The 27,569-nt window shown below is 43.6% G+C and overlaps 1 protein-coding gene across 4 annotated transcripts in view; it reads right to left on the bottom strand.

Annotated features, from left to right (window-relative positions):
- Window positions 1-23,167, bottom strand: part of MYRIP (myosin VIIA and Rab interacting protein) — a 341,072-nt gene extending 317,905 nt beyond the window's left edge. For 3 of the 4 annotated variants that reach the window (XM_006131818.3, XM_075921852.1, XM_014577917.2), the window contains exons 1-2: window positions 22,528-23,167; window positions 6,587-6,734 (exon numbers count right to left, since the gene is read on the bottom strand). In XM_006131818.3, the coding sequence (XP_006131880.2) occupies window positions 6,587-6,696 (110 nt within the window). In that variant the 5' untranslated portion in view covers window positions 6,697-6,734; window positions 22,528-23,167. The remainder of the gene's footprint in view (window positions 1-6,586; window positions 6,735-22,527) is intronic. The other variant, XM_006131820.3, reaches the window with a different exon arrangement.
- Between the last annotated feature and the right edge of the window lie 4,402 nt (window positions 23,168-27,569).

Below are 27,569 nucleotides of genomic sequence, written 5' to 3'. Positions count from 1 at the left end.
GCTATTTACCTGTTTCATAAGACTGGTGTGAGGATTAATTAAAGCGCCCCCATCATGCAGAATGCAGCCATCTAAAACGACCCGCTGTCCTTCTTGGCTCGGTACACAGGTGCTGCTTTGAGGACTAGTGCATAGAAGGAGGGCAAGCAAAGCCAGTTTTTGTCTCACCTTCCTTCTCTGCATACCCAGAGTACTTAGCAAGGGAGCAATTCCTAGGCACTTTTGACCTCAGAGACTGGAATCATACATGATGCTTGTAAAATCTGTGTAAAGAGTCCTCTTTGTGCCCTCCCACCCTGCTCATCCATGTAAGGAATGAATAGATGCTGATTATATTAAACTACTTAAGGAAACAAAGTTCATTATTCAGAAATCCAAGTCATCTTCTGGAATTCTAACACCCACAGACACAGCCAGGCTGGAAACCGGAAAGGAGCTTGAAAATCTATATTGTTAAAAGCTGCTTGAAGCAAAGCTGTTGTAGGAACGAGCTATATGGATGCACCTCTACTGATTCAGCAGACAGTTAGTTGCCAGTGTGTTTGACTTGGCATTTTGTCAATAGAGGAAATGAATTACACAGAAGATGCTTTGTAAACACAGGTTAACAAGACTTTAATTTTATTCCCAAGACCTGTGACACATACAGTACATATACCAAACCCTCTTGTAACATGATGAGATAAGAGAATGTGGTTGTTTGGTTTTGATTTTGATTTTTATGGTCTAGCTTGACCAGTGGTGTAAGCAAAGAGAAGTTCTTACTGGCACAGGAAGGGGATGGTACACTAGCCGGGGGGGAGGGTGGGGCCACATGACCTCACGCATGACTTCACCCTGCCCCCAGCCCAGTGCCCTCATGGTCTACCCCTCTCTTCCCTATCCCACATTACTTGGGGGGAGAAGAGACTGGGGACAGTTCTGCTCCTTATCCCATGGTTCTTCCCAACAGGGAAAGGAGCAAAACTCCCAGCACCTTCCTCTCCCTTTCTACAGAGTTGCCTTGTCTGTGTACAGGACTTTGGGGAGATGGGGACAGGCTGGGATTTCGGCTCCTTTCCCTGCTGGGAAGGGCAGAGGGGAAAGGAGCTGAATGCCAGCGGCTCCCAGCTTCACCCCCAGGCTTCAGCCTTGTACACAAAGACATGGCAGCCAATGGAGACGGCCAGCAGAGTGTCTTGCTGGTACACTGTACTACATACAAATAACTTGCCAGTACGGCATACTGGACCATACAGCCCACTTGCACCACTGAGCTTGACCCAGAATCCTGCACATTGCATGATAATGGGAAACACAAATACCATGACCTGACACTGGTAAAAGTGGGAGATGCATGAGAGGGCCCCCCCCCCCCAAAGGTCACATACCCCTTTCTATTAGTCTTGGAGAGGGGAGAAAGGACCCAGCAACACCCAGGAGTCAGAGGCGTGAGTGGGGAATGTGGTGAGTATCTGTGCTGGTAACAACTCCCACCCCTGGGGCAGGGAATTTGTTTATACATAGAGGAGGAGTGTTAGAAGATCCTGAAAGCATTCTCAGGCATTCGAGTTAAAAGATAAGGAAAACAAAAGGATAGGAATAAATGGCCCATTTTCAGAATGCAGAGAATTGAATAGTAGGGTGCCCAGGTACTGGTCTAGGATGAGTTCCAAATTTTTTTTTCCAAATATTTGTAAATGATCTGCAAAAAGGAGTCAACAGTGAGGTGGCAAAGTCTGCAGAGGTTATAAAATTAATCAAGATAGTTAAGTCCAAAACAGACTGCAAAGAGTTACAAAGGGATCTCACAAAACTTGGGGGACCTGGCAACAAAATGGAAGATGAAATTCAATGTTAAATGCAAAGTAATGTAAATGGCAAAATATAATCCCAACAATACATACAAGCTTACACATCAAGAAAAGAGCTCGTGGAGTTATTTGCATAAGAATCCTTCATACAGTGCCCATGCCATCCTGAAATCACTCTCCAGCTTCAAAAGACTTAAAAAATTACCTCCAGTCACCAATGGGACAGACAACTGAATAATGTAGCTGTCCTTGAAATGCATGCCACATGGGTAATAAAGATGCCCTGCCTCCTCTTTAGTTGGTGCCTCCCTCCTTTCTCCTATTAGTCGCCCTTGCCCCATCTACCTTAGCATTTCCACACACCTCGGCCAACTTTCTGAAAACTGTCAGCATTATCAAAGCCTTTCACTAACCATGTGTATGGCTATTTGTCAGGTAGAGCAAGAAGAGTAGTCAGAAAACTCTTAAGAGTATTAGCCCTTTCTACACTGAGATTAATAATTCCTCTGTTCAGAAGTGTAAAAATAAAATTGGCAGTGATAGGGAAAACTGGCTTCAGCACTTTTAGTCACAGTTGAAAAACTGTAATAGAGTACTTAGAAATGGAGGATACATTTCATTTAATAACTTCTTCATACTGACAAATTCCATTTAACTGGAACACCCGCCCAGTCAGTACACAGCATCTTGGAAGCATACGATCTCTTCATTGTTTATACAGGATCTGAGTTTCATTTATACTCTGGCAGTGTAAACAGCCTAACGTACATAATAATCAGGCGCTTGTAAGAACCTCTGGTTTTCCACCCCCACCACCCTCACTGTGGACACTATGGAAAGATGGTATATGGCAAACTGATAAAAATTAGGACTTTTCCTATTGCTAGTATGTCTGCAGCAGCACTAATTGTAAACCACACAGAGGAAACTGCCAAAAATTCCCACTGGAAACAACAGTTAGTTTATCTGTGTAAGTTATTTAGAACAATGGGTCTCGTGTATGCCAATGATCTGAAGAGTGATAGAGATGCAGCCGTGTTAGTCTGGTCTAGCTGAAACAAAAGACAGAACTATGTCGCACTTTAAAGACTAACAAGATGGTTTATTAGGTGATGAGCTTTCGTGGGCGAGACTCATTTCCTCAGATCAACATGTGGAAGAAAATCGGCACAACCATATATACCAAAGTGATACAATCAAAAAAATGAACCCATGTGAAATTGACAAATCAAATTTTAGAACAGAGTGGGGGTGAGGGGAAAGGTTAGTGTCTGTGAGATAATGACATAGGGGTGATAATGGGGGAAGTTATGTGAGGTAATGACATTAGGGGTGATAACTGGGGAAGCTATCTTTGTAATGGGTGAGATAATTAGAGTCTTTTTTTAAACCCATACATAAAGTGTAAAATTTAAGCATGAATGACAGTTCTGAAGCTTCTCGTTGAAGTCTGGAGGTAAAGTCTCTTTGAAGCAATATGCATGTTTTAAGGTCATTGAGGGAATGACCAGTCTGGCTGAAGTGGCAAGCAACAGCTTTCTCTCTGTGAGAGTCTTATGTCTGTTTTGTGTGCATTGATTCTTTGGCGAAGTGTCTGAATCAATTCTTCGCCAAAGAATCAATGCACACAAAACAGACTCCTCCTACAGTTCCTTTTGTACACCTATGCCTGTTTACATTGTTTCACAGAAAACAAAGCTAGTTACTAACAAGTCTGTTTGTTGGCTATTTCTTTGATGTTGTTATAAGCCACGATGATGAAATGTGCTGATGAGTCTAAAAGAGAAGTAGGGTAGCCAAATTAAACCAAAAAAATATTCCACCAACATACAAGAAAAGAAACTACAAAATGAGCTGGGGAGATTTGACCTGCAGGAATAGCTGATAATAATTACCACAGGTCCTAAGTTTTAGATCATGAGAAAATAAACTGCACAGATACAAAAGGAGTGGAAGTAGCCAACCATATACTGTATACACAGCACAAAGTGAGATTATTTTCATCTGGTCACCTTAAACATTGTTCAGTTATTACTTTTTCATTTAATCACTCACTAGAAGGTGTAAGAACAGGTTTGGAAATTTGAGAGGAGATGATGAAATGTTTGAGAATCACTAATTAGGAGACTGCTACAAATAGTTAAAAAAGAGGGTTACAGCAAAGAATCCAAAAGATATTTAAGATGCTTCAGTGAAACAAGATAAGTTTTCCAGCCAGTCAAGGTTTACACCGTTCCTACATAACGGATGATGAAATGATATTGGAAAAAAGGAAAAAAGCTTTTTTGCAAATCATTTTAATAAATAACTAAGGGAGGAAAGTCAAGTCAGACCTTTATTTTTATTTTGTGTATGCACAGATTGTACATGGGTTACAACTAACCTCAGCTTCTCCTGTACATATGGTATGTATCAGAGGGGAAAAGGCTACATGAAACTCAAAACTATATGAAACTTCTGAGGCAATAGCACTTTCGTTAGCTTCAGTAACCACCTATCCAAAAGTGTAAAGTTTGACTTTGTCATAAATTTGTTACATATTGTTTAAGTTGCATAGAAATGTGAATTGACAAAACTATCTGAAAGAATTAATGCAATATATTGGCATGAGACTGAAAACTATGCTGTATGTTGTGTCTTTCCTAAGTTAAGCATCACTTTCAATAAATATTTTAGTTTAAACTCTCATTCTGGTTTTGTATTAGTAAGCTTTTTATATTCTGCTGGCAAAGTGGATTTGGAGCCATCAACCTATGTCCCTTTTTACCTTGCAATCTTGTTAAGATGATTTCCACTATATCAGCGTCTTCTCTCCTATATTATCCTAAACAGTTCTTGTTCTTTGTTGTCATTCCAAGCAAAACAACATTATCTTCAATGCCAAAGTCAGATCTGCAAAGTAACCACTAACAGATATGCCTAACCTCTCACCCTCCCCACTCTGCTCCCCCTCTTTTTATTTATAATTATATATATTTGTTTTCTAAAAAACAAAATGAAAATGGACATGCTTCATTTTAAAAAAGTAGTCCCGTGGCATCATTTTTCTCTCACACTCACACTCACAAAACCCACTTCATCAAATGAGATGAGCTTGAGCATCCCACAGGGAAGGGGAAGGGGAAGGGGAAGGGGAAGGGGATGTTGCGTGTAGTCATTTGGAGTAACCAATAAGCCTGGGTTTATCATCCCTACATTGGACACCAGCCTCAAGTGACTAAAAATGGGGAAAGAGGTCTGATATACACCAGGCTAGGTATAATTAACAGACTGTACAAAGCAAGAGCCAATCATCTTGCGTCTGACCAATGAACGAAGGGGCACTCAGTAAAAGAAGGGGTCTATTGCTCTATTCATCCCCCTTTATCCTAAAACTGTTTAACACTTTGAAATTTCAATCAAGTTTCTAATCCATTAGATCCATGAGTGCTAGTGCACTCAAAATGAACTCTGATAGTATGATAATGTATTTCCTCCTTCTTCCAACTGTTCCAAAGTAATAATTATTTCAGAGAATAGCAGAGGAAATAAAATCACAATCAAAAGAAGGATTTCTTTTTCCATTTATATAACATACAGGCTGGGTTTCATATCTTTCGTAAGCAACTTCCTGCTCTTCTAAGTCCATTGAGATGCTAGGGGATAAATAATGGTATCTAGGGTTGCCAGATGGTTTAACAAAAAATACCAAAATTCCCCTCTTCCCTCCCCCCCCAAAAAAACACTGGGAAAAAATTCTGTCAAGGGGAGGAAAGGGGGAGACCAAAGTTGTTAAGCCAAAAAACAAAAACAAAAAGAGCCCCCCCCCCAGAACAGAATTGTCGAGCAAAACAAAATTATTTTTTTTTTAAAAGGAGGCTGTCCCTATAAGATGGCCACCATCTTGGGTGCCATTTTTAAAACCCCACAGCTCTGACCCAGTTAGCACAGGGAAGCTGGGGGAGGGAGGGAGCTGGAGGAGGGGCGTTCGGGGGGAGGCACACAGGAGTGGCTTCATGAGCCACACTTTTGGAGGGAGCTGCGAGCCACGGGTTGGCCACGGCTGGTGTTGAGGGAGGCATCACATGGCCAGTCCTGGGTCTCTGCTGGTCACGTGGGCCAGAGCAGCATGCACTCTGCTCCCTCCCCAACCCGGCACCCCCCTAGAGTGGTGCCCAGCAAATGCCTCCTCCTGCCCCCCTTCACTACGACTCTGCCGCGCTCCTCACTCCCCCACCCCCACCAGACGTGGCAGGGGAAAATTGTCACTGCCAGGCTTCAGTCCGAGGAAAACAGGAAATACCGGACATTTCACATGTCCGGTATTTCCTGTTTTTTTTAACTGGATAGAGCCTGCAAATACTGGACTATCGGGGTGAATACTGGACACCTGACAACCCTAACAGTATCCTCTTGTCGTACTGGTATTAGGGCAAAAGAAATTGCATGCAACAAGTATAGATAGGCACTTCAGTTTCTTCTTGAGAATAAGCAAGTCATGTTTTCTACAGAAGCTAAAAGTCTGGGAAAGCTATTGCATCAACCAACTCACATTCCTGCTACGACATGAAAAATGTATTCAAACATTTTTTAAAAAGAAATCAGTCATAGAATTTAATCAGATAACTGCTTCTGACGACAAATTATAAGCCAGAATAAATCTTGTGTGCTCAATACATCTAGTTGCATAATGTGAAAAATATTTCTTGTGGATGCTGAAAGGTCAAGTTCCTTCAGTTTGTTCAATAAATATCTTCTTCACTATCCAGATAGAACAACCAACATGAAAATATATTTTAATAAAAATCTCTTACCTCAACCTCTCTTCCTCTTTCTTGCGAAGGCTGAAATCTCGTTGAACCACCTGAAGGACATGCTCTGCTTCATCATCAGTCAAACCAGACAGATCCAGTTTCCTCCCCATTATTTTCTCTATCCTAGATATGAACAATAAAGCGGTACCTGAAATAAAAAAGGCAGCAAAGTACCTAGTGAACAACTTGAAAGCATTGACTAGACTTCAGTGATTGCATAAAATAAAGGACTATTACGGCCATAACATCAGAGGACAAGCGATTCTCTATATGCAGTTTTTTTAACCCTCTAACCTGCACAAACGTTATGGGGGATTGTGCACCACCGTTAATTTCCTTCATTCCACCTCGATTTCAAATTGAAACTCAAATGTTATTTTTAAAAATGATCAAATATCACTTCTTCACTTAGTAAATGGCAATATTGAGATGCTACTTTACCCACAAGTAATATGATACTATGATCAGAAAGATATTTAGAAAATCCAAGAGTTCAAAATCAAATCAACTACATGTAGACTTTGGAAACCAATAAAATAAAATTTTATTTCCAAGAAAATCATAGGATTTTTTAAAAAATTCTGATAGAGATCCCTATGGAGAAATGAGATCCATGCTTGTTGAATGCCTTGCCCTATTAGACTGAATACCTCAAGTTACCAGGTTGGTCTTAATCCCTCTAGAAATGTTTTTCATAAAACTGGCCTTCAGTAACATTCCTAAGAGAAATTTGGCATACCCTGAACAAATCTGCATAAAAAAATAGGTGAGGAAAAAAAGAAAATACTCAGAGTAGAACATTCACCACAAACCAATGCAGTAAATAATTACTAATTTAAATTTAGCCTTAAATGTAAAATTATGAAGATTGGAAAACAAAGATGAAGTGTTGAACAAATAACTCATCACTATATTTATAGAAACAAAGGAACAGAGACAAACATCTGAGTTAGAGGATAATGCCAGACAAGTTAATGAGCTCTAGCGAGAAATAGAACTACAATTTAAAAGACACAGAAAAGCAAAAGAGTTGAGAAAACACCCAAATAATGGGACCAAGAGAACATAAAAACAGGAAAATTCAATAAAATATTTGAGGCCTGGATATGAGAACTTTTCAATTGAATAGCAACAAGCAAGCATTAAATTTGTAACAGAAGTACAAACAGATTCAAATTAAAAACAGGAAGTGTAAACAACAGATTTGCTGGCATACAAAGAGGAGCAAGACTATAATACTCTACAGCTTCTAGGATCATCAACAAAAGATTCTGGACATGGTCTCACTCAAACAAAAATCCACAGAAGGAAAGAAAAGGATCTCTTTCATCAAGGATTAGGATATCTACATAGAGAAAAGGAGATTTTTTTAAATTGCCTAAACAGCTCCACAGTATACTAGGGATGTTAACTGTTGGGCATTTGTGTAAATGTGTAATCACTTGAAACTTTAGCTGTTATACGTCTACACATGGGGGGGGGGAGAAAGGTGGGAGCCACAGCTTAGAATTCGGAAAAGAGGAGTCAAAACAAGCTCCGCAAGAACTTGAAAGTTAAGCAACAAACTTACATGGATCACCTAATAAACCATCTTGTTAGTCTTTAAAGTGCTACATAGTCCTGTTTTTTGTTTCAGCTACACCAGACTAACACGGCTACATTTCTATCACTATTTTACATGGATCAGTAAAGACTCAAGATCACCTCTCTCCAAACTGTTTCTCAGCTAACACACAACCATACTTAATTAAATTCTGGAAATACATAACTGGGATATGTTATTGTCTTTGATTTATTTATAGTAATTATATTTCTATTGTAATGCATTACAGCAATTGAGAGTTAATCATAAGGAGAAACCAACAAAATCCCATAGAATTTTCTTCAAAATATGACCGTGTAAGTAAGATATCTATTTGTCAAGTTCAGAAACCAGCATCATGTCTGGGAACTATGCTGCCAACCTGGAAAGGCACATTCAAAAGGTGCCCTGAGGAATAATCTGCAAGTTCTTAAGGGGAAAAAATGATATAGATGGATCACAATTATCTTGAACCACCCATATCCAAGAAGCTCACAACACAAGATACATTGGATTCCACATTCACAACTATGGGTATGTCTACACTACCCGCCTAGTTCGAACTAGCGGGGTAATGTAGGCATACCGCACTTGCAAATGAAGCCCGGGATTTGAATTTCCCGGGCTTCATTTGCATAAACTGGGCGCCGCCATTTTTAAATCCCTGCTCGTTCGAACCCCGTGCCGCACGGCTACACGCGGCACGAACTAGGTAGTTCGGACTAGGCTTCCTAGTCCGAACTTCCGTTACTCCTCATTCCACGAGGAGTAATGGTAGTTCGGACTAGGAAGCCTAGTCCCAACTACCTAGTTCGTGCCGCGTGTAGCCGTGCGGCACGGGGTTCGAACGAGCAGGGATTTAAAAATGGCGGCGCCCAGTTTATGCAAATGAAGCCCGGGAAATTCAAATCCCGGGCTTCATTTGCAAGTGCGGTATGCCTACATTACCCTCCTAGTTGGAACTAGGAGGGTAGTGTAGATATACCCTTAGGCAATTAGAACAGTTGATTAAGCAACCTTACTGGATGCTCACCTACAGTCAGTCACTGTAAATGGAAGACTACTGAAGCTAATGGAGGGTTCAGGATTTTGCAAAATTGTTGACTCCATTCTGGAAGGGTTAGGGATGAAACCTACACTGAAATGCTAAAAATAAATGAGACGAAATTACTACTGTAGCAGCCACTGTTCAAGAGAGGATCACAAAACAGGTTAAAGACTAATTTCTGTGAAAGCGGATTGCACTACTACACAATTTAGCATAACATTATAACCTAAATGGAAGTGAGTGTGTAACTGTCTGGAAAACTATTTCCAGTTATGGTTCACAGTCATAATGGCCGAGCATAACAAGTGAGGTCCCACGGGGATCAGGTATGGGTCCAGTTCTGTTTAATATCTTCAATGATTTATATAGTGGCAGAGAAAGTACACTTCCAAAGTTTGTGGACAATACCAAACTGGAAAAATTTGCAAGTGCTTTGGAGGACAGGATTAAAATTCAAAATGATCTGAACAAACTGGAGAAATGATCTGAAGTAAACAGGATGAAATTCAATATGTACAAATGTTCTTCCAGAGTACTTTGCAATCAGTTGCACATACACAAAATAGGAAATGATTGCTAAGGAAGAAATTGTGTGGAAATGGACTTTAGAATCAGAGTGGACCATAAACTAACTATGAGTCCATAGTGTAAGAAAGCTAACATCATTCTGGGATGCATTGGCAGGAGTGTTGTAAGTAACACACAAGAAGTAATTCTTCCACTCTCCTTCGCACTGGTAATTGTGTCCAGAAAGATGTGGACAAATTGGAGAACATTGTGAGAAGAAGAAGAAATGATTAAATGTCTAGAAAACATGATGCATGAGGCAAGATTGAAAAAAACAGGCTTGTTTAATCTGGAAAGGAGAAGACTGAGAGGAGACATAACCTTTTAGGTACTTGAAAACCGTTGTAACAAGGAGGGGGGAGAAAATTACTCTTAACCTCTGAGGAGAGGACAAGCAGCAATGGGCTTCAATTGCAGCAATGAAGGTTTAAGCTGGACATCGGGACAAATTTCTTAACTGTCAGAGTAGTAAAGCACTGGAATAAATTGCCTAGAGAGTAGGAATGTAAAAGGGTAACTGGTTAACCAGTGGCCCAGCCCTGGCCAGAGCACCAGTTAAACATAGTTTAACCAATTAACATTTTAAATAGGATTTTACATCCTTAGAGAGGCTGTAGAATCTCCATCATTGGAGATTTTTAAGAGTAAGCAAGACAAACAACTATTAGGCATGGTCTAGAGCAGCGGTTCCCAACTGCCAGACTGCAGCCCGCTGCCAAGCCGAGACCTCTGGCTGCCGGGCCATGGCAGCTCTGGGGCCCTGGGCTAGGGTACACTGCTCTCACTCCAGTTGATGGGAGAGGCATCTCCTGCCCCACCTGTCAGCCAACCAGTGCCGGGCAGGTGCAGGGTCTCCTCCCAGCCATAGAAGAGCACTTCCCACATTGCCCTCCTGCCGCACAGTGAACTGCTGTTCTGCGGCCAGGAGCAGACCCAGCCCCTGTCCAGCACTGACTGGCTGAGAGGTGGGGCAGGGCATGCCGCTCCCAATAGCCATGGCAGGAGGGGAGGCGCTGGGCGGTGTACCCCCTCCCCCAGAGCCGCAAACACGCGGGCAGCAGCACAGAGCTAGGTGAGGGGGGCAGGGCAGGAACTGGGGGTTCCAGGAATGAGGTTAATGCTGGGGGCTCTAGAGCCTGTATTACTAGTGGGGAGGGCTATGGGGGCAGGGCTGGCACTGGGGGAGACTCGGGGGGATTGGTTGCACTGGGGCTTTGGAAACAGAAGGCTGGTACTTGGGGGGGTCTAGTGGTGTGGGGGACTCTCTGGGATGGGGGGGATGGCACTGAAGCATTTGGGATGGGGGGGCTGGTAATGGGTGGGAGAGGGTTGGGTGCAGGGGACTCCAGGGTCCAAGGCTAGCACTGGGGGATAGTACAGGGGTGAGGCATTCTAAGGGTTAGGGCTGGCACTGGGGGGAGGAATATGCAAATAAAATGTTGCCAGTCCACCAAAAGTTTGTGAATGGGTTTGCCTGTCCCTGGTATCAAAAGGCTTGGGAACCACTGGTCTAGAGATAATAGTTAGTCGTGCCATGAGTGTAAGGAACTGGACTAGATGGCCTCTTAACGTCCTTTCCAGTCCAATGATTCAGCATATTGTTGCAAGACAAACTGTTCTTCAAACTCTATCTCTGAGAGAAATCAAGGAAAGATGCACCTCTTGACTATTTAAAATCAATTATTCTTGAACTGTTGGTATGTAAAGTAAACATATGCTTAGGGGCGATTCTATACATACCAACAGCTTAAGAATAATTTGGGGAAGAAGTTCAAGAAGGTATGAAGCAAGATTGGAATGATTTCATTCCTATGGCTGAAGCAGCTAGACTAAATATACCTAGGTGTAACAATGAAAGGAGTTTAGTATTCTATCCACACCTTGCAGTCTGCATTTAAAAACTTACTTAAATAATGTACAGTCTCTGGCATAATTTACAAAGAACAATATTTCTGTAAAAATGAGAAGCCAAACAATATTGGTAGACATTAAAATTTAAATTAAAAAATGCAGTCTTATACTGTCCTGCCAGATGTGACTTTTATGGTGCCTAATTAAAATGCCAACTGGAAACAAACATTTCTTAACCAATTACTGAATCCTTACTGACTTCCATGAAAATTAAAAAAAAAATATTTGAAAATTATATCTGTCTTGTATGTATCATAGCTTGATCCTAGACATCAACTCCCAATGCTAGAAAGGGATAAAGGTAACCTAAAATGCAGACAAAAATAGGAAGTGCTTCATTGATAAATAAACATTAATGATGTCAAGAATCAACCTCAGACACCTCTGAAATTGAAAGATTGGATGATTAATTGGAACATCATCTTATAGCTCATGAAATCTCCAAACACAAATATACCTGAATGAGTGAAACCTCAAATAAGGATTGGACCAGTCTACTTGCTGATAAGCCGTGTCTCAGAAATAAAGAAAACATATAAAACTGCTGGGAATGTCATAAAGAGGTCATAAGCGAGCTATATCAACAGTCACAAATTGTACTGGCAGTTTCAACAACACAAAAGTGTATTGAATCTACATTTTTAGGCCTAAACACACAATGGCATATATAATATTAGTAGAAGTGCAGGTGAATGGGCCTTTGATGATATAGCTAATGTGGTTAGGTCCTGCAATGGTGTCACTAGGGTAGATGTGTGGACAGAGTTGATAACAGAGTTTGTTGCAGGGACAGGTTCCTGTATTAGCATTTCTGTTGTGAGATGTGAAGTTGGTGGTGAGTATTTGCCTCTGGTTGGGGGGCTGTCTATAAGCAAGGACTGGACTGGCTCCCAAGGTCTGAGAGAGTGAGACCTATGATAGGTTGTAGATCCTTGACGATGTGTAGGAGAGGTTTTAGCTGATGACTGAAGGAAATGGCTAGTGGTGTTTTGTTGCTCTCTTTGTTGGGTCTGTCCTGTATTGAATGATTTCTGGGTAACCTCCTGGCTTTATCAATCAGTTTCTTCACTTCTCCAGGTCGGTATTGTAGTTTTAAGAATTCTTGATATAGACCCTGTAAGTGCTGTCTCTATCTTAGGCATTGGAGTAAATGTGATTTATTTTAGGGGTTGGCTGTAGACAATGGATCATGCAATGTGTTTTGGAGGCTAGCTGGAGGCATGTAGGTATGTACAGCAGACACAATATCTCTGGTATGGGGTCTAGGTGCATTTCAGTAGGTTTTCAGTATAAAGTGGTATTTATGCGACCATCAGGTATTTGTACTGTAGTGTCTAGGAAGTGAATCTCCTCTGTGGACTGGTGCAAGCGGAGATTGATGGTGGAGTGGAAACTATTGAAATCCCGGTGGAATTCTTCAAGGGCCTTCTTCCCAGGGATCCAGATGACGAAGATGTCATTGATGTAGTGTAAATAGAAGAAGGGTACTTGGGGACAGGAGATGAGGAAAGGCTATTCTATGTCAGCCATAAAAATACTGGTGCACTGTGGGGCCATGCTGGTACCCATAGCAGTGCCTCTGACTTGAAGATCTAAATCATCCCCAAATCTGAAATGGTTGCAGGTGAGAACAAAGGCACAAAGTTCAGTAACCTGTTTTGCCGTGGCATCATCGGAGATACAGTTTCTGATGGCTTGTGTGGAATGTTGGTGTAGAGTTTCTATATCTATAGTAGTTAGGGTGGCTTTTTCAGGAAGATCACCAATGGATTCTCGTTTTCTCAGAAAGTCAGTGGTGTCTCAAAGACAGCTGGGAGCATTGATAGCATAGGGCCTGAGGAGGGAGTCAATATAGCCAGACAGTCCTGTAAGGACACCAATGCCTGAGATGATAGGTCAACCCAGATTTCCCTTGTCTGGGCTCTAGGGGTGTGTCTGTGGGAATCTGTTCCTATCCTTCTTCCAGTAGTTTATTGAGTAGATGATGTAGTTTCTTTTGGTGCGCCTCAGTGGGATCAGAGAAAACTTTATCCTTTCATCACAGAGGTCCAATATGACAATACATTTTAGAAGATATTACTTTACTTCACTCAAACAAATTATTCAAAAAATTCATGTTTGACAACAGAAATACAGGGCAAACTCCAATTAAAAATGGTCAAAATCAAAATAGCTCCAATTTTAAATTAAAAAAAAGACAGCTGAAACTTTTTTTTGGTGGTTTGAATGAGAACTGAAGTTGAACATACCTAATGCAACTTGAACCCCCCAAAATAAATACCTGCATTCTGAAGGCCTGAAAACAAACAGATTAACACCCCCCCCCCTTCTCTCTAATGAGAAATCAGAAACTTCCCACAATAAGACCTACTGAATTTCCCAATAAATATTTTACTTCCTTTTTTCCCCCTCTGGGGAAGGGCATGACATCGTCCAAAAAGGAAATAAAGCTATAATCAAAACAATTTCAGCAAATGCTAGGAAGAGCCTCTGTGTTACAGCCTGTGATGTTTTCAGGCAATCACCGCAACATCTAGAAATCAAACTAACTTTCACTGCTTTAGAAAAAGCAGACAGCTGTCAATTTATTTAATTTATTTATTTATTTGCCTTTTTGGTGCCAAATTTTATCTTCCAAAATTCATTGCACTGTTTTTGGAAACTTACAACCAAATTAGATTTATGTCAGAGTCCATACATAAACTATGACCTGCCCACATTCTGTCAACCTGCAAAGAACAACAGCTTTCCAGATAATAACTGTACTTTGCAGTTCTATAACACTTTTTTCTGGTAATGTCATAATTTCAAATATTAATGTATTATTCCAGAAAACACAAATTCAATGTTGGCCAAAGAATTAAATACCGTGTTTGTTTCCATTTGCATCAAGAAACTTAGCAGCGACTGGACAACTAACACAGTGGACATCAATGTAAATGAGGTAGGATCTGAGGCTCAAATAGGAAAAGAACAAATTTAAAAGTACTTGGGCAAATTAAATGTTTTCAGGATGGCAGGGCTGGATGAAATACATCCTAGAATACATAAGGAAGTAGCTGAAGAGATCTGAGTAATTAGAAATTATCTATGAGAACTCATGGAAGATAGCCGAGATCCCAGAGAACTAGAAAAGGAAAATTACAGTACCTATCTACAAGAAGGGGAATAAGGATAACCCAGAGAATTATAAACCAGTCATTTTAATTTCAGTCCCTGGAAAGATAGTCAAGCAATTTGTTAGTACCTAGAAGAAAATAAGGTAAGTGCTGGTTTCAACTAGAGTAAATGGTTCTCTGTAACTTGAAGTCTTTTAAATCATCATTTGAGAACTTCACTAACTCAGCCAGAGGTTATGGGTCAGTTACTAAAAGGTGTGGGTGAGGTTCTGTGGTATGACATGTACAGATGGTCAGACTAGACTATCATGATGGTCCTTAAAGTTTGAGTCATCACAAATTTGTTAATAGTAAACAATGTCAAACCAACCTAATATCCTTCTTTGACAGGATAAATAGCTGTGTTGATAGGGGGAAGTGGTACATGTGATCTATCTTGACTTTAGTAAGGCTTTTGCTATGGTTTCCAATGGTCTTCCCAAACACAACTGGTTAGAAATGAGTACTCAGTGTAGTTATCAATGGTTCATAATGAAGCTAGAAGGGCATATCAAGTGGTGTCCAGCAAGGATTTATCCAGAATAGGGATGTAAAAGTGTAACTGTTTAAACGGTTTAAAAAAAAATCCATAAAGCTGATGCTTCTCAGTTTCTGTTGTAGTTGCATGCCCAACTCCCCAGGAGGGGGGGCAGAAACAGCAGGCTTTGCACTATAAGTTATAACAATAACAGCTTAATTTAAATGAGTAGCAATAAGTAAAGTATATCAATAACAAAAGGTAAAGCGATCTCATTTCTTTTTAACTAACTTGCAGTCTACTCCCATGAGTAAAGATCTGCACAAACAAGCCCTTTGCGAATAGGACATCAGAAACACACATTTGCTACTGAAATGATGGTGGCCCAGAAATCTAATGTATTCCCTTTTCGAGAATCATTTCTGAGAAATCTAAAAGCCTATCATTAAAATATTGCTGATATTGGCTTAACCTGTCAGATGCTAATGTAGTCTTCTAAAAAAAATAACTTATTTGTCTTCGGCTACAGCTTTTAGGTAGCAAACTAAGCCAGTTTACAAAACACATTTTCAGAGTATCAAGTATTTAAGATGCTGCTCATTCATTTGAACTTTGGATAAGAATTGCATCCAAGTATCATAACAAACATTCTTCAAAGAATACAATACCTTAATCCAGGCATGTCCAAAGTCCAGCCCGCGGGCCAATTGCGGCCCGTGTTCCGGTTTAATACGGCCCCCGCTTCCTCCCCCTCTCCTGGCTCCCCGGCGCTCTTTTGAACTGGCGTGCTCAGCGTGCTGCTTCTGGCTGCGCCGCCGCCGCCCATGGCCTCCGCGGTCCTAGAGCCTGCCCTGTAGGGCACGTCTGCAGCCCCGCTCCCCCGCTCGGCTGCGGGTTCGCCCTGCCCCCGGGCCGCTGTGAGGCCGGCGTGTCCTGCGCTCTCCGCCCGCCTCCGACCCCGCGGGCCCTCCGCCTTGGGGCTGAGGGTGCGGGGACGGCCCTCACGCATGTTCACTTCTTCAAATCTGGCCCTCTTTGAAAAAAGTTTGGACACCCCTGCCTTAATCTATTATGCTGAGAGTGAAGTTTACTCAATAAAGATAAATATGGGCTCACAATTATAGATCTGTATCATATCTCATCCATAAATAGTGGGCAACATTAAGCCACCTGTTAGAGCTGTACAAATCAACTGAAAAAAATTTGTCTGTGCATGTGTGTCCTTCCCAAAAGAGCAGGGGTGGGCAAGAGATAGCCCATGGGCTGAATCTGGCCCACCCCACCCCCCCAGGATTTTCAGGCAGGGAACAGCCCCAGGCCACTCCAAGTGGCTGGCTACTCAATGTGCCTCTCTGCATCACGCATGTAGTAGAGGGAGGGAGGCTTGGTGTACTGCCCCTGCCATCTCTCCCGACCCTGGCACACAGCACAGATAGCCACATGGAACAGCCAGCCACTCTGAGCCTGGGGCTGCAGCAGGCAGGGAGCCCGAGTGAGTGTCCCACTGGGCTGCTGGCTGGGAGCCACCTAGGTAAGCCCCTACCAGCCAGAGCCTGCACCTAGCACACCACCCTCTCCCACGCCTCACTGCCTGCTGCAGGTTACAACTCCCACCCAGATCCAGCATCCCATCCTACAGCCCTCCCCCAGGCCAAAATCCTCTCCTATACCCATACCTCCTCCCAGACCATGCACCCCAAACTCCTGCCCCAGATCACTATTCCCTCCTCTACCCGAACTCCCTCTCAGACTCCACACCCCTCCTGAACCCTAGTCTCCAACCCTGAGCTCCCTTCTGTACCCATCTCCATCTCAGAGCCTACACTCCCTCCATAGAAAAGTGCAGCCCTTGACCACTTACCAAAATGTTGGAGTGGACCGCCATCAAAAATTATTGCCCACCCCTGCAACTGAGGGTTATGCAAGGTTAGAGCATACCACAACTCTCCCTGCATCTGTTTTTTCTGCACTGCTCAGACTGATCTCAGTTTCTCAAATGGTTTGAACAAAGTGGTAGTACACTTCTCTCTCTTTCAGATTGCCCAATTTGTCTTCCTCTTCCTAGCGTTCAATGAACTCCTTTTGAAACCATCTTTGTGACAAAAAACATGGATGGATTAGTTATGCAGCCTGAACATAATCATCTTCAGGTTGCTAGTAGTGCACATGTAAGCCAATAGCCTTTACTTGTGAATGGACTACGCTTATCAAAAGTCTACAGAAATATACCAAGTAAACAAAGGTAGGTTCTCTGTGTTCTAATGACAGGTGTAGAATCTATCTTAAGGAAAGATTGGGAGACTTATTTAGGCTCCTCAAGCAAATTAATCCACACTTTCTCCTCTTCAAGGAAGCTATTCTGCCAAGAAATTACAAAAGGGACTTGTGTGCATTTGTCCAAAGCATGAATTTGACCCTTCACATTTCTGAAACGCCCAGGGAATTGGGTGTGCTTGTTAAAGTAGCTTTAATTGTTCAGCCAGCAGTTACTCATCATATCACAATAGGTCTTGCTGATTTTGGCAGGAATACAGGAGTCATATTTTTACTTGGCTGAATTGCTTATGAGCAGTTATGTATTGGGCGCACAGATTTTCTTCAGCATCAGCTGGGCACTTAAAAAAAACTCTTTCAAACATTCTATTTCTTGTAGCTATTGTTCCACTTACAAGATTCCAGGGTGATAACAATGGAGCCCTTTGCAATTGGCATTCATTTAGCTCCTTCCCCTCTTCCCCAAGGCAGTCACAGGGTCAGAACAGATCACCAAATCTTCTACTGACCTTCTGTAAATCACAGGACACTCACACCACTCAACAGCCACAAAGCACATCCAACAACCAAAATTAGACCAGAGTATTACAGCCCACAAAGATTAGGGTATTATGTGCCTCAGGTAGAGAATAGGCACAGCTAAGGTGCACAACTGCCTGAGGCCACCCAAATGATTGAAAGATATGCCCTGATAATCCAGGCAAGCAACCTGCACCCACATTACAGAAGATGGAAAAACCCCAAGGTCACTCAGTCTGAGCTATGGGAAAATTCCTTCCCAACCCTACATATGGTCATCAGTTAGACCCTGAGCACAAGAGCAAGAACAAGTCAACCAAGCACCTGGGGAAGAGAATGCTCAATGCCACCTTAGAGTCCTGGCTCTCCCTGATCAACCTCCAGCATTGGCTGTCCCTGAGGTGTCAGTGGAAGGAGATTTTAAAAGCAAAAACAACAAAATAAAAACAGAGTTTCCAAAATGCACTGGGGGTGGGGAGAATCCCTTCCTGACCTCTACAGTTGGCCAGCTGAAACCCTGAACTTGTAGGAACATGAAACAAACCAGAAATAAGCTCTAAAGCTACTGAGCCTGCCCTGAGACTGAAAAGCAACATCATGGTATAATCCTACTCAAATTTATCCTGCGCTCCCTTAACACTACGGCCATGTCTACACTACAGATGAGATCAAAGCAGCTGCAGTAGATCTTCCAGGGTTCAAATTAGCAGGTCTAATAAAGACACACAAATTCAGACTGAGAGGGTGCTCCCATTGATGCCGGTAGTCCTGCTTCTACAAGGAGTAAGGGAAGCTGAAGGGAGAGTGTGCTCCCTTCAACTTTCCGCAGTGTGGATGGCACTAAAATTTGAGTTAAGATACTTTGACGTAAGCTACCCAATTAACATAGCTGAAGTTGCCTCTTAATTCAAACTTATCCCCTACTATAGACCAGGGGTAAGTAATGTGCTCTCACAATTCCTATTGGGACTCTGCTCCAGAACTTTACTTGTCTGATAAATAGAAACCTGCTTCTAATTTCCAACCTGAATTTTTTCCTATTGCAACCATTGTCCTTTACCTTAAATAGCTCTTGGCTCTCCCTGGTATTTATTTATAGAACAGGACTAAACAAGCTAAGCTCATCTCATAAAAAGGCACTCCATTCTCCCAAGCATCCTAGCAGCTCTTCTCTGCACCTGTTCCCATTTAAATTCTTCTTTCTTGAACATGGCTAGCCAGAATTGTATACAGTATTCCAAATTAGTCTCTTCTATAATGTAATTAATACTTCTCTAGCTATTGGAAATACATCGCCTGAAACATTCTAGGATTGCATTTGTCTTTTTCACAGCTGAATCACATTGATTGACTCACACCCCCAGGTCTCTCGTCTGTCACTTCCTACTGGTAAGCCCCCAGCCTGCAGAAGAAATTCTTATTATTAGACTATAAATGCATGTCTTGCACTTTATACTATTGAATTTCATCTCATTTCTGTCACTCCAGTCTTCAAGGTCAATCAGATGTTCCCGTATAAAATTCCAATCTTCCTCTGTATTGAAGATGCCTCCCAATTTTGTATCAGCAGCGGATTTCATTAGCACACTCCTACTTTTTGTGCCAAGATCATTAATACAAATATTGAATAAGATTGATCTCAGAAATAGTCCTTGAGGAACTTGCCTAGTAACCTCACCCCAGTGTGATATATTTGCCTTTCAGCAGAACCTGTTGCCTTCTTCCCTTTAGCCAATTTCTTATCCACTTTACACTGTCTACGGTAATCCCCATCTTACCTAGTTTAACTAAGAATTTCCCTTGTGGTACCATGTCAAATACTTTACTGAAGTTCAAATATAATACATCTACTACACTTCTCTTTTTTTTTTATTAACAAAAACCAGTTTTCTCAAAGGAAGAAAGAACTCACATTAGACTGGCATGATCTACCTTTAATAAACACATGTTGTGCTATTTCCCCCTTTACTTTTATGAATTAGTTTTTTTTCCTTTCTCAATTTGTTCTAAAGCCCTGCATACTACTGAGGCATACAGTAGGATAACAACTCTGTAATTGCGTGGGTCACTTGTCCCCCTTTCTTAAACACAGGTAAAATTAGCTATTTTCCAGACTTATGGACTATCCCTAAGTAGACACATTTATTTACAATTCTTACAACTGGACTAGCAGTTTCAGGTGCCAGCTCTTTCAGTATTCTGGGGTGGAAATTACCTCGGCTCCCTGATTTGAGCACATTAAACTAAAATTTTCTTTTATTTCAGATGTGGTAAAGTTCTATAAAAAATATTTTTTCAAAAAACTTGGTAAACGTCACTATTATTTTTAATCATATTTTAATTTGTTGTAGAGATGGGAGAGGGAAGCCTGGGGAGGAAGGAAACAAAGCATTATTAGTTATCCTCATTTTGGCATGTTCCGTGGCCCTTTTCTACTTCCATGCAGTGCAGGTTATAATGGAAACAGTTCATAAGGAACATTAGAGTCTAAAAAGACAGCTTTAAAAAAGGACTTCACAGGAACGCAAAGAAGATCCATCCACCTGCTCCAGGAGGTAGCTATTTTTTTTAAGCACACTGTATTGTATGTATTGCATAGTACTGCCCACCTTTAAAAAATAGTTTTCATGTGCACACTTGAAGTCTGCATTCTAACACACCATAAGTCAGACTCCACAAGAAGATTGGTAAATGGCTGCATATTTTGGATGTTGTAAGGACATGAGCCATCAATACACATTCCCTGATATAATTACATACATTAAAAAAATCTGTAAACAGGGCACTGGTACCCTTCAATGGACTTGTAACAGGACACAGAACCTTTCACTTACAAGTTGTGTGTCTTTACTAAATGATGGATGACTGCACAGTGCGCTATAGGAAATGAATGGGTTGACTCATCAGACCGCTAGAAAGAGGACTGATAGCTACATCACCAAAAACAAAGACACCAAACTGTCATTAATTGACAAACCTGCTGACAGTCTCAAAAGAACCACAAAGATTTGTGTGGCTATAGAAACTGAACTAACACTTATGGGCAGTTCTTCCAGAATACAGTTGAGACATATTGTCAAGAAGGCAAAGGAGACCTTTACTACCAGTCCCTATATTGTATATTTATAGTAATAGTAAAAGATTCCAGGCTCCAGAACTGTCAAGATGACACTTCACCTCCTTTTTTGAAAATGTGGTTATGAAAAGAAAAATAAACCCAGGTATTTCTCCATACAAATCTCTGAGCACTGTTTACATCTATGAGAATATTCTTAGTGAGACACCCACACTTTAAGGTATTTTACTTCATATTATGTTCTAACTTGGTTACATTATTCTAAAATAAAAACCCAAAACTCAATATTATTTAATTAGATTCTCCAAGACAAGTTAACCTAAGCCATATGGTATTTTCCCCCAGTAGTCACAATATTCTGACCTTGATACTAGGAAAATGTGTGCTCTTCAGCTTTAAAAAAAATGGTGCTATATGGTATACTGGCAAAAAGGATGCAGTGAGAGAGAGCTACATATCTTACAATCATACTGTACAGACTGGCCTCATAAGTTAGATCAAAAGTAAAATATTCTGTTTATTTTTAATAACTGCAATGGCAGTGTTTGAACAATGTCACTAAAAAGCTGCCCTGCTATTCAGACATCTGGCCATTAATCAAATAAATCTTAACATTTTAATGGAAATAAATTAAATCACTGAGAAGACATGATCTGTTCAATCAGCTAATGATGTTTTCATAAAGGTGGGAAAGAGCAGGATCTCTATGCTGTTGGATAAAGAAAGATCCAAGAACCAGAGAAAACTGATAGATACACAAATAATGCATAGCTAGAGTCCTACGTACATGAATGAGGATGGCTAGAGTCTGGTTTTGCCCTTTAGGATAAGTGCAAAATAAGTTCAAATCTTTAGAAGAAACCCAGCCTCCCTCCTCTTCTTAGACCAGATAACGGCAAAGCATTTCTCAGTCTCTCTTTCTCTGTCCCAGGGGATAACATCTCAGACTACATCCTCTTCCATTGCCATCCCAATTGAGTGTCACTAATTAAGGACTCACCTGCAATAGTTATTTTAAAAGGAAAGCTCAAAAAATTTCAGGCTGAACAGTACTGCCACAGGCAAGACAAGGGGAAGAGATACAAGAATTGGGAGAAAACAGGGATTATGTCACACGTTTCCCCTTCCCCAGTCATCCCAGCCCTTCCCTTCTAGGCGCCCCGTGTCATATTAGTTAGTGAAAACTACTGTACATCATTCCAGTCCCCAGTTGGGAACCGGAGGAGCTGCTCGCATGCAAGCCATGCTCAGCAGCTTCCAAGTGAGCAATTGCATCAAAATACCAATCCCGACACAAGACACATCTCCTCTCCCGCTGCATTACGTACACAGGCGAACGGTGGGGCTTGCAGGCAGAGAGCTGGACAGTTGTCAGTGCTCACACTCACAACGATGCAAGATGGAAGCAGAGCCGTAACTTCACTGATCAATTCTCACAGGCGCCAGCAAAAACACACCGATTCCCGCTGCAGCTGATCCTGCCGGGTCAACAAGTCCTTCAGTGCCTCCCCCCTCTGGCCGCACTGTAGAGCTGGGGGGGAAGGGGCTGGTCCGCTGCTTTGGTTTAAGAAGCGATCAGCCCCAGAACTGCCATGCGAAGAAACCCTCCCCTAGCCGGTGCCGCCGGGCTCCCCTCCAGCGCTGCCGGCCCTCACACGCCGCAGGGAACTCTGCAGGAGCCCGGGAGACGTGCCCCCAGCTGCAGCCAGCCACCCAGCAGGGCAGAGCGCAGGGCTGGGGAGCAGGGCGCTGCTTGCCTCCGCCGCCTGGGGCGCGCCGGGAGAAGGGGACAGCGCTGGGCTCCCCCTGGCTCCGGCCCCGCGTCCCTCGGGGCTGGGATTGCAGTGCAAGGCGCTGCGGCTGCAGGCGGCTCCAGCCACCCCCCTCCGCGCGCCCTACCCGGCCTCTCCGCGCCGCTCAGCCTGACACCTGGCCGAGCCCAGCCAGCCAATCAGGGCAGAGCGCCGGCCCCTGCTCTGGAAGGAGGGGGGGGGGGCAGCAAAGGAGGAACTAAGCCAGGGCGCGCGCGCGCGGACCAAGCTGCCTCTCCCAAGGGCGGGGGTGGCTGGGGGAGCGATGAGGAACACAGCGCGCGCGCTGGAACCACGCGAAGCCTGGGGCTGGCGCGCGCCTCAGCTAAGCCGCGGCACATGCCGCTGCAGCGCGCAAGGGGGCGGACGGGGGAAGCAATTGCAGTCAGCAGGGAAGGCGCTGCGTGGTGCACAGCGCGCCCCGGGGGTTACACGGGCTGTCAGTTCCCGCCCCGGAGAGGGGGGGGGGAAATACTCCCTTGTGTTAAAGCTGCCGTCAAGACTGACACCATCGCTCTCCCACTGCCTCCTCCCCATCTCACCCCACTCCTGCAGGATATAATAGACAGCGGTGGGCTGCCAACGCGGGAAATGCGTGGAAGGAACCCACGGAGCGAGGACACGGATTAGCTCAAAGCAAAGATGATGAATTCGGTGCAGGTGCGGTGGGAGAGCTGGAGGGGTCGGCAGGGGGGAGATGGGCAGGTGTTAGGGAAAGGACGGACACTGCAGGTTCACAAAGGTGCTTAGGCACCTAGATCCCCGTTTTAAGCAAAATGCCTGCTCGCCTGCCACTTAATCCAGGAGGCACCTACCGTTACTGGGCACCTACGTTTCTGCCTTAAAAGTCCCCTATGCATGTAAATTTCTGCTTCCAAGCAGGCACATAGCTGCCTCCCTCTGGTACCTCGAGACTTGTCTCAGTTATGAAACTGGAGGAAGACAGGCCCAGTGGTGCTGGAACAATTTGTGCGGTGCTGGAGCCATTGAACCCAAACTGAAAGCTGTGTTCATGATGAAAACCACCTCAAAACAGGGGCAGCAGCACCCTGAATACTAGGACCTATGGAAAGGCCAGTTTTGGGGGGGGGGGGGTGGAGCACAAGATAACCTCCCCTCTGCCCTAGACCCCACCCATGCCCCAACTCTTCCTGCTCCACCTCACCCTATTGCCCAAGCCCTGTCCCTGCTGCACTCCCGCTATGCTCCTCCCTGCCTCCATTTCACCCCTTCCCTTAAGCCCCGTCCCACAAATGACACAACCTGGGAGACTGCCAGGGCCCTAGCACTGACAGCAGGAGTCAACCCACCCCTCCCCACACTGCTCACAGCAGCAGTGGGAAGCAGATCAAACCGTTCACACTGCTCTCCCAAGCCCAGCTCCCAGACGTGCTCCTATGTTTCCTGCTACCATGATAAAGAGAGGAGCAGAGCAGGCTGGGGCTGAGCCACTTCACTTCCTGTGGCTCCTGCGGCTGCTGGTGAATGCAGAGGCAGACCAACCAGCTGCTTTTGGCACCAGGTCCCCAGAAACCCTGCCCTTGGCCCTGTGGAGCCCCCAAAGTGCAAAGCCCTGGAGGCAGCTGTTCCAGACCATCCAATGGACAGGATGGCTCTACTGAAAGATTATGTTCAGAGGCTTCCTTGTGCAGAGGGCCCTATTCAAAACCTGTGGGGAGGGGAATGGTGCTTCCCACCTAAGAACTTGAGACCACTGATACAGCACTTGCTTGGGTTTTAGGACACACACATTCAATTTTCCCCTCAGAAAGACAAAGAATTTGATCAAGAGGCAGCCCATTTTTCAGTCAAATACTCTAACCATTGGACTGTGATATTCTGACATGGGAGTGCCTGTCTCTCTTCCATGTTGAAGTAGTTCCATTGTAGATAAAACACTTAAATAGTCCTTGAGCCAGAAAGAGAGAATAAGTTTGTAGCTTGATGGTCAGTATACCCACATGAGAGATGGAAGACCCAGGGTGCAGCCCTCCTTTCTCCAATCTCTCCCACTATTTTTCCAGACTACAACAGCTTCAGCTGCAGAGACTGAGGGAACTTAACAGCAGAACATCCTATAGCTCCGTGATTAGTACATGTTTCTGAGAAATGTGGGAGACTCCTGTTCAAATCCCTTCTACCTATCAGAAATGGCACGTTAGCCCTGCTATTTCTTCCACAAGCCAGCTAAATGTTCTACTATCTGAATTAAAAGTTATAAAAGAAGCAGCAGCTCTCCTTTATGGAGTGAGACAGGCATCTAACTCATTCTCACAAAAATAATTTGGTTTCTAATCGTTCCCATTTGTGGAACACAAGCAGAAACAGATGCCGATTTCAGGCGCACATCCCTCTCCTCAGCATTTCCCATTGGCTAGCTTGGACAGCTCCCTGTGTGGCATATTGGCTTATGAGGTTCCCCCATTCTTAGGCACCTAGTCCTGTCTGATCATTGTATAAGATAGGGGTCTCAAACTCTCATCCCACAGGCCATCCCCGGCTGAAAGAATTGTACAGTCTAGCATGGGACTCGCAATGGGCTGGGAAGGGGAGCTGTCCATTACTGGCCCCAAGCCCCACCCTTTCCCTCCACCACCTCACCCTCCACTGCCATGGCCCCATCTTCTGCAGGTCACTGGCGAGGGGAGGCTGGTGCACAGCGGCAGCAACATTACTCCCCTCCTCCCCCGTGTTCCCCATGGTGGCAGGAGCCATGGGGAAGTGGAGCATGCTGGGCAAGTGCCCTCACTCTGTTTCCCTGTGGCTCCTGCCTCAGCAGGGAGCACAGAGGGGCACAGCTGCTGCCACCACATGATGCCAGCTCCCCACCTCCCATGATCCCTGAAGCTGCGTCCTAGGGAACAGGATACCATGGGGGGGAGGGAGGAAGAGGATGGGGCAATGGCAGGAAGGGGCGGAGTCTGGGGCCATAACATACAGCCACCTCCCCCCCCCTCCCCCAGCCCACCAGGAGTCCCAGGCCAGCTTGTGCAATCACCCCAGCTGGGGATGGCCCACAGCCAGGATTTTGTGACACTTGGTATAAGGAGCCTAGGCACCTGATCCATGCTTTACAGAGTACAGTGTTGTTTTTATGAATTTCTTAAGAGTTAGGGGTTGCAACATTCTGCATCACAAAGCTTAAGTCCCTTCATGGATCAAAGTCAGACTCTCTGGCCACCTCTACACTAGAAAAATATAGTGCTGTATTACAGCAATGGCCAAAAACAGTGCAAACTCAAATATTTGTCACTATCATCTTATGAAGACCTGTACAGAGCAGATTTTCATTACTTGATGGTAAAACCCCTTTTATCTTTGCTTCTACCAATATCTCTTTTTTTGGGCCTATTATGTCTTTTAAGAGTGGCACTCAAATGGGGGTGGAAGGAAGGGAAGCAGAAAGAATCTTCCCTCTTTTCCCTGGTGTGAGGCTTTCTCTTCTCCAGAACATTTTGTTATGTGCACAAAGAAATGTGCAGATATGCACCATCAATAGAAATGCATGCTGCTGGCTGCAGGTGCTCTGCTAATCACCCGGGGAGGCATTTAAATCTCTCCCAAGCGGCCGCCCAGTGCTCAGCTTACAGGGAACACTGGTCAGAGCAACTATATATTTTCAATGTTTGCCTTCAAAGCTCACTTTTTAATGTTTTGTGATAGAAATGTTGCCGTGTTAGTCTGGTGTAGCTGAAACAAAAAACAGGACTATGTAGCACTTTAAAGACTAACAAGATGGTTTATTAGGTGATGAGCTTTCGTGGGCCAGACCCACTTCCTCAGATCAAATAGTGGAAGAAAATTGTCACAACCATTTATACCAAAGGATACAATTTAAAAAAATGAACAGATATGAAAAGGACAAATCAAGTTTCAGAACAGAAGGGGGATTTGTTTGGCATTTTGACTGGTCAGAAAACACCATGTCCCATTCTCTGCTGTAAAGAGTCTTACAATACATCGTGCCTTCAGGATGACATGATCAGACAAAACAGTAATCTCTGGAGCTGTAGCATTCATATTATTTTATATAATTCACACACACACATTTACATACTCACTAGAAGATTTACTCAGCCTTGCTTGAGTCCTTAACTCAAATAAGTTTTGTTTTTCTTCATGTAAATCGTTTTTCTGTGATGGGGGCAGGAGATCAAGGATTCAGTATGCAGGCTCTCCTGGGGAGAGAGGACAACCCCAGCCCTCTCTCACTGCAGCAGCTTGGGGCCAGGAGAGAAGCACTTGTCCGTAGCCACTGCAGCTGCTCTGGGCACAGCAGGGGACAGTCAGGCACACACACACAAACACTCTGAAATATATAGTAGATAGCTGTCCCTTTTGCCACCCCGCCCCACTGCTGGCTCAATGGGGTTATAGCTGTCCTGGTTCCCATCTCTGGCCTCTTGCTGCCCCTCTCCCCCCCCCGTGGTCATTCTATAGTATAACTGTCCCTCCTACCAGATCCTTCCCTTTCTATTTTATGAGAAACAATCACATTCCAAGCACATCCCATTGTCCTACCACAACCAAACCCTGATCTTGCTTTTAAGTTATGAAAA

This window comes from Pelodiscus sinensis, chromosome 2 (assembly GCF_049634645.1).
Source record: "Pelodiscus sinensis isolate JC-2024 chromosome 2, ASM4963464v1, whole genome shotgun sequence".
Classification (NCBI taxonomy): domain Eukaryota; kingdom Metazoa; phylum Chordata; order Testudines; family Trionychidae; genus Pelodiscus; species Pelodiscus sinensis.
Note: the sequence above shows the minus strand (reverse complement) of the source record. Positions and strands in the feature narration are given on the sequence as shown.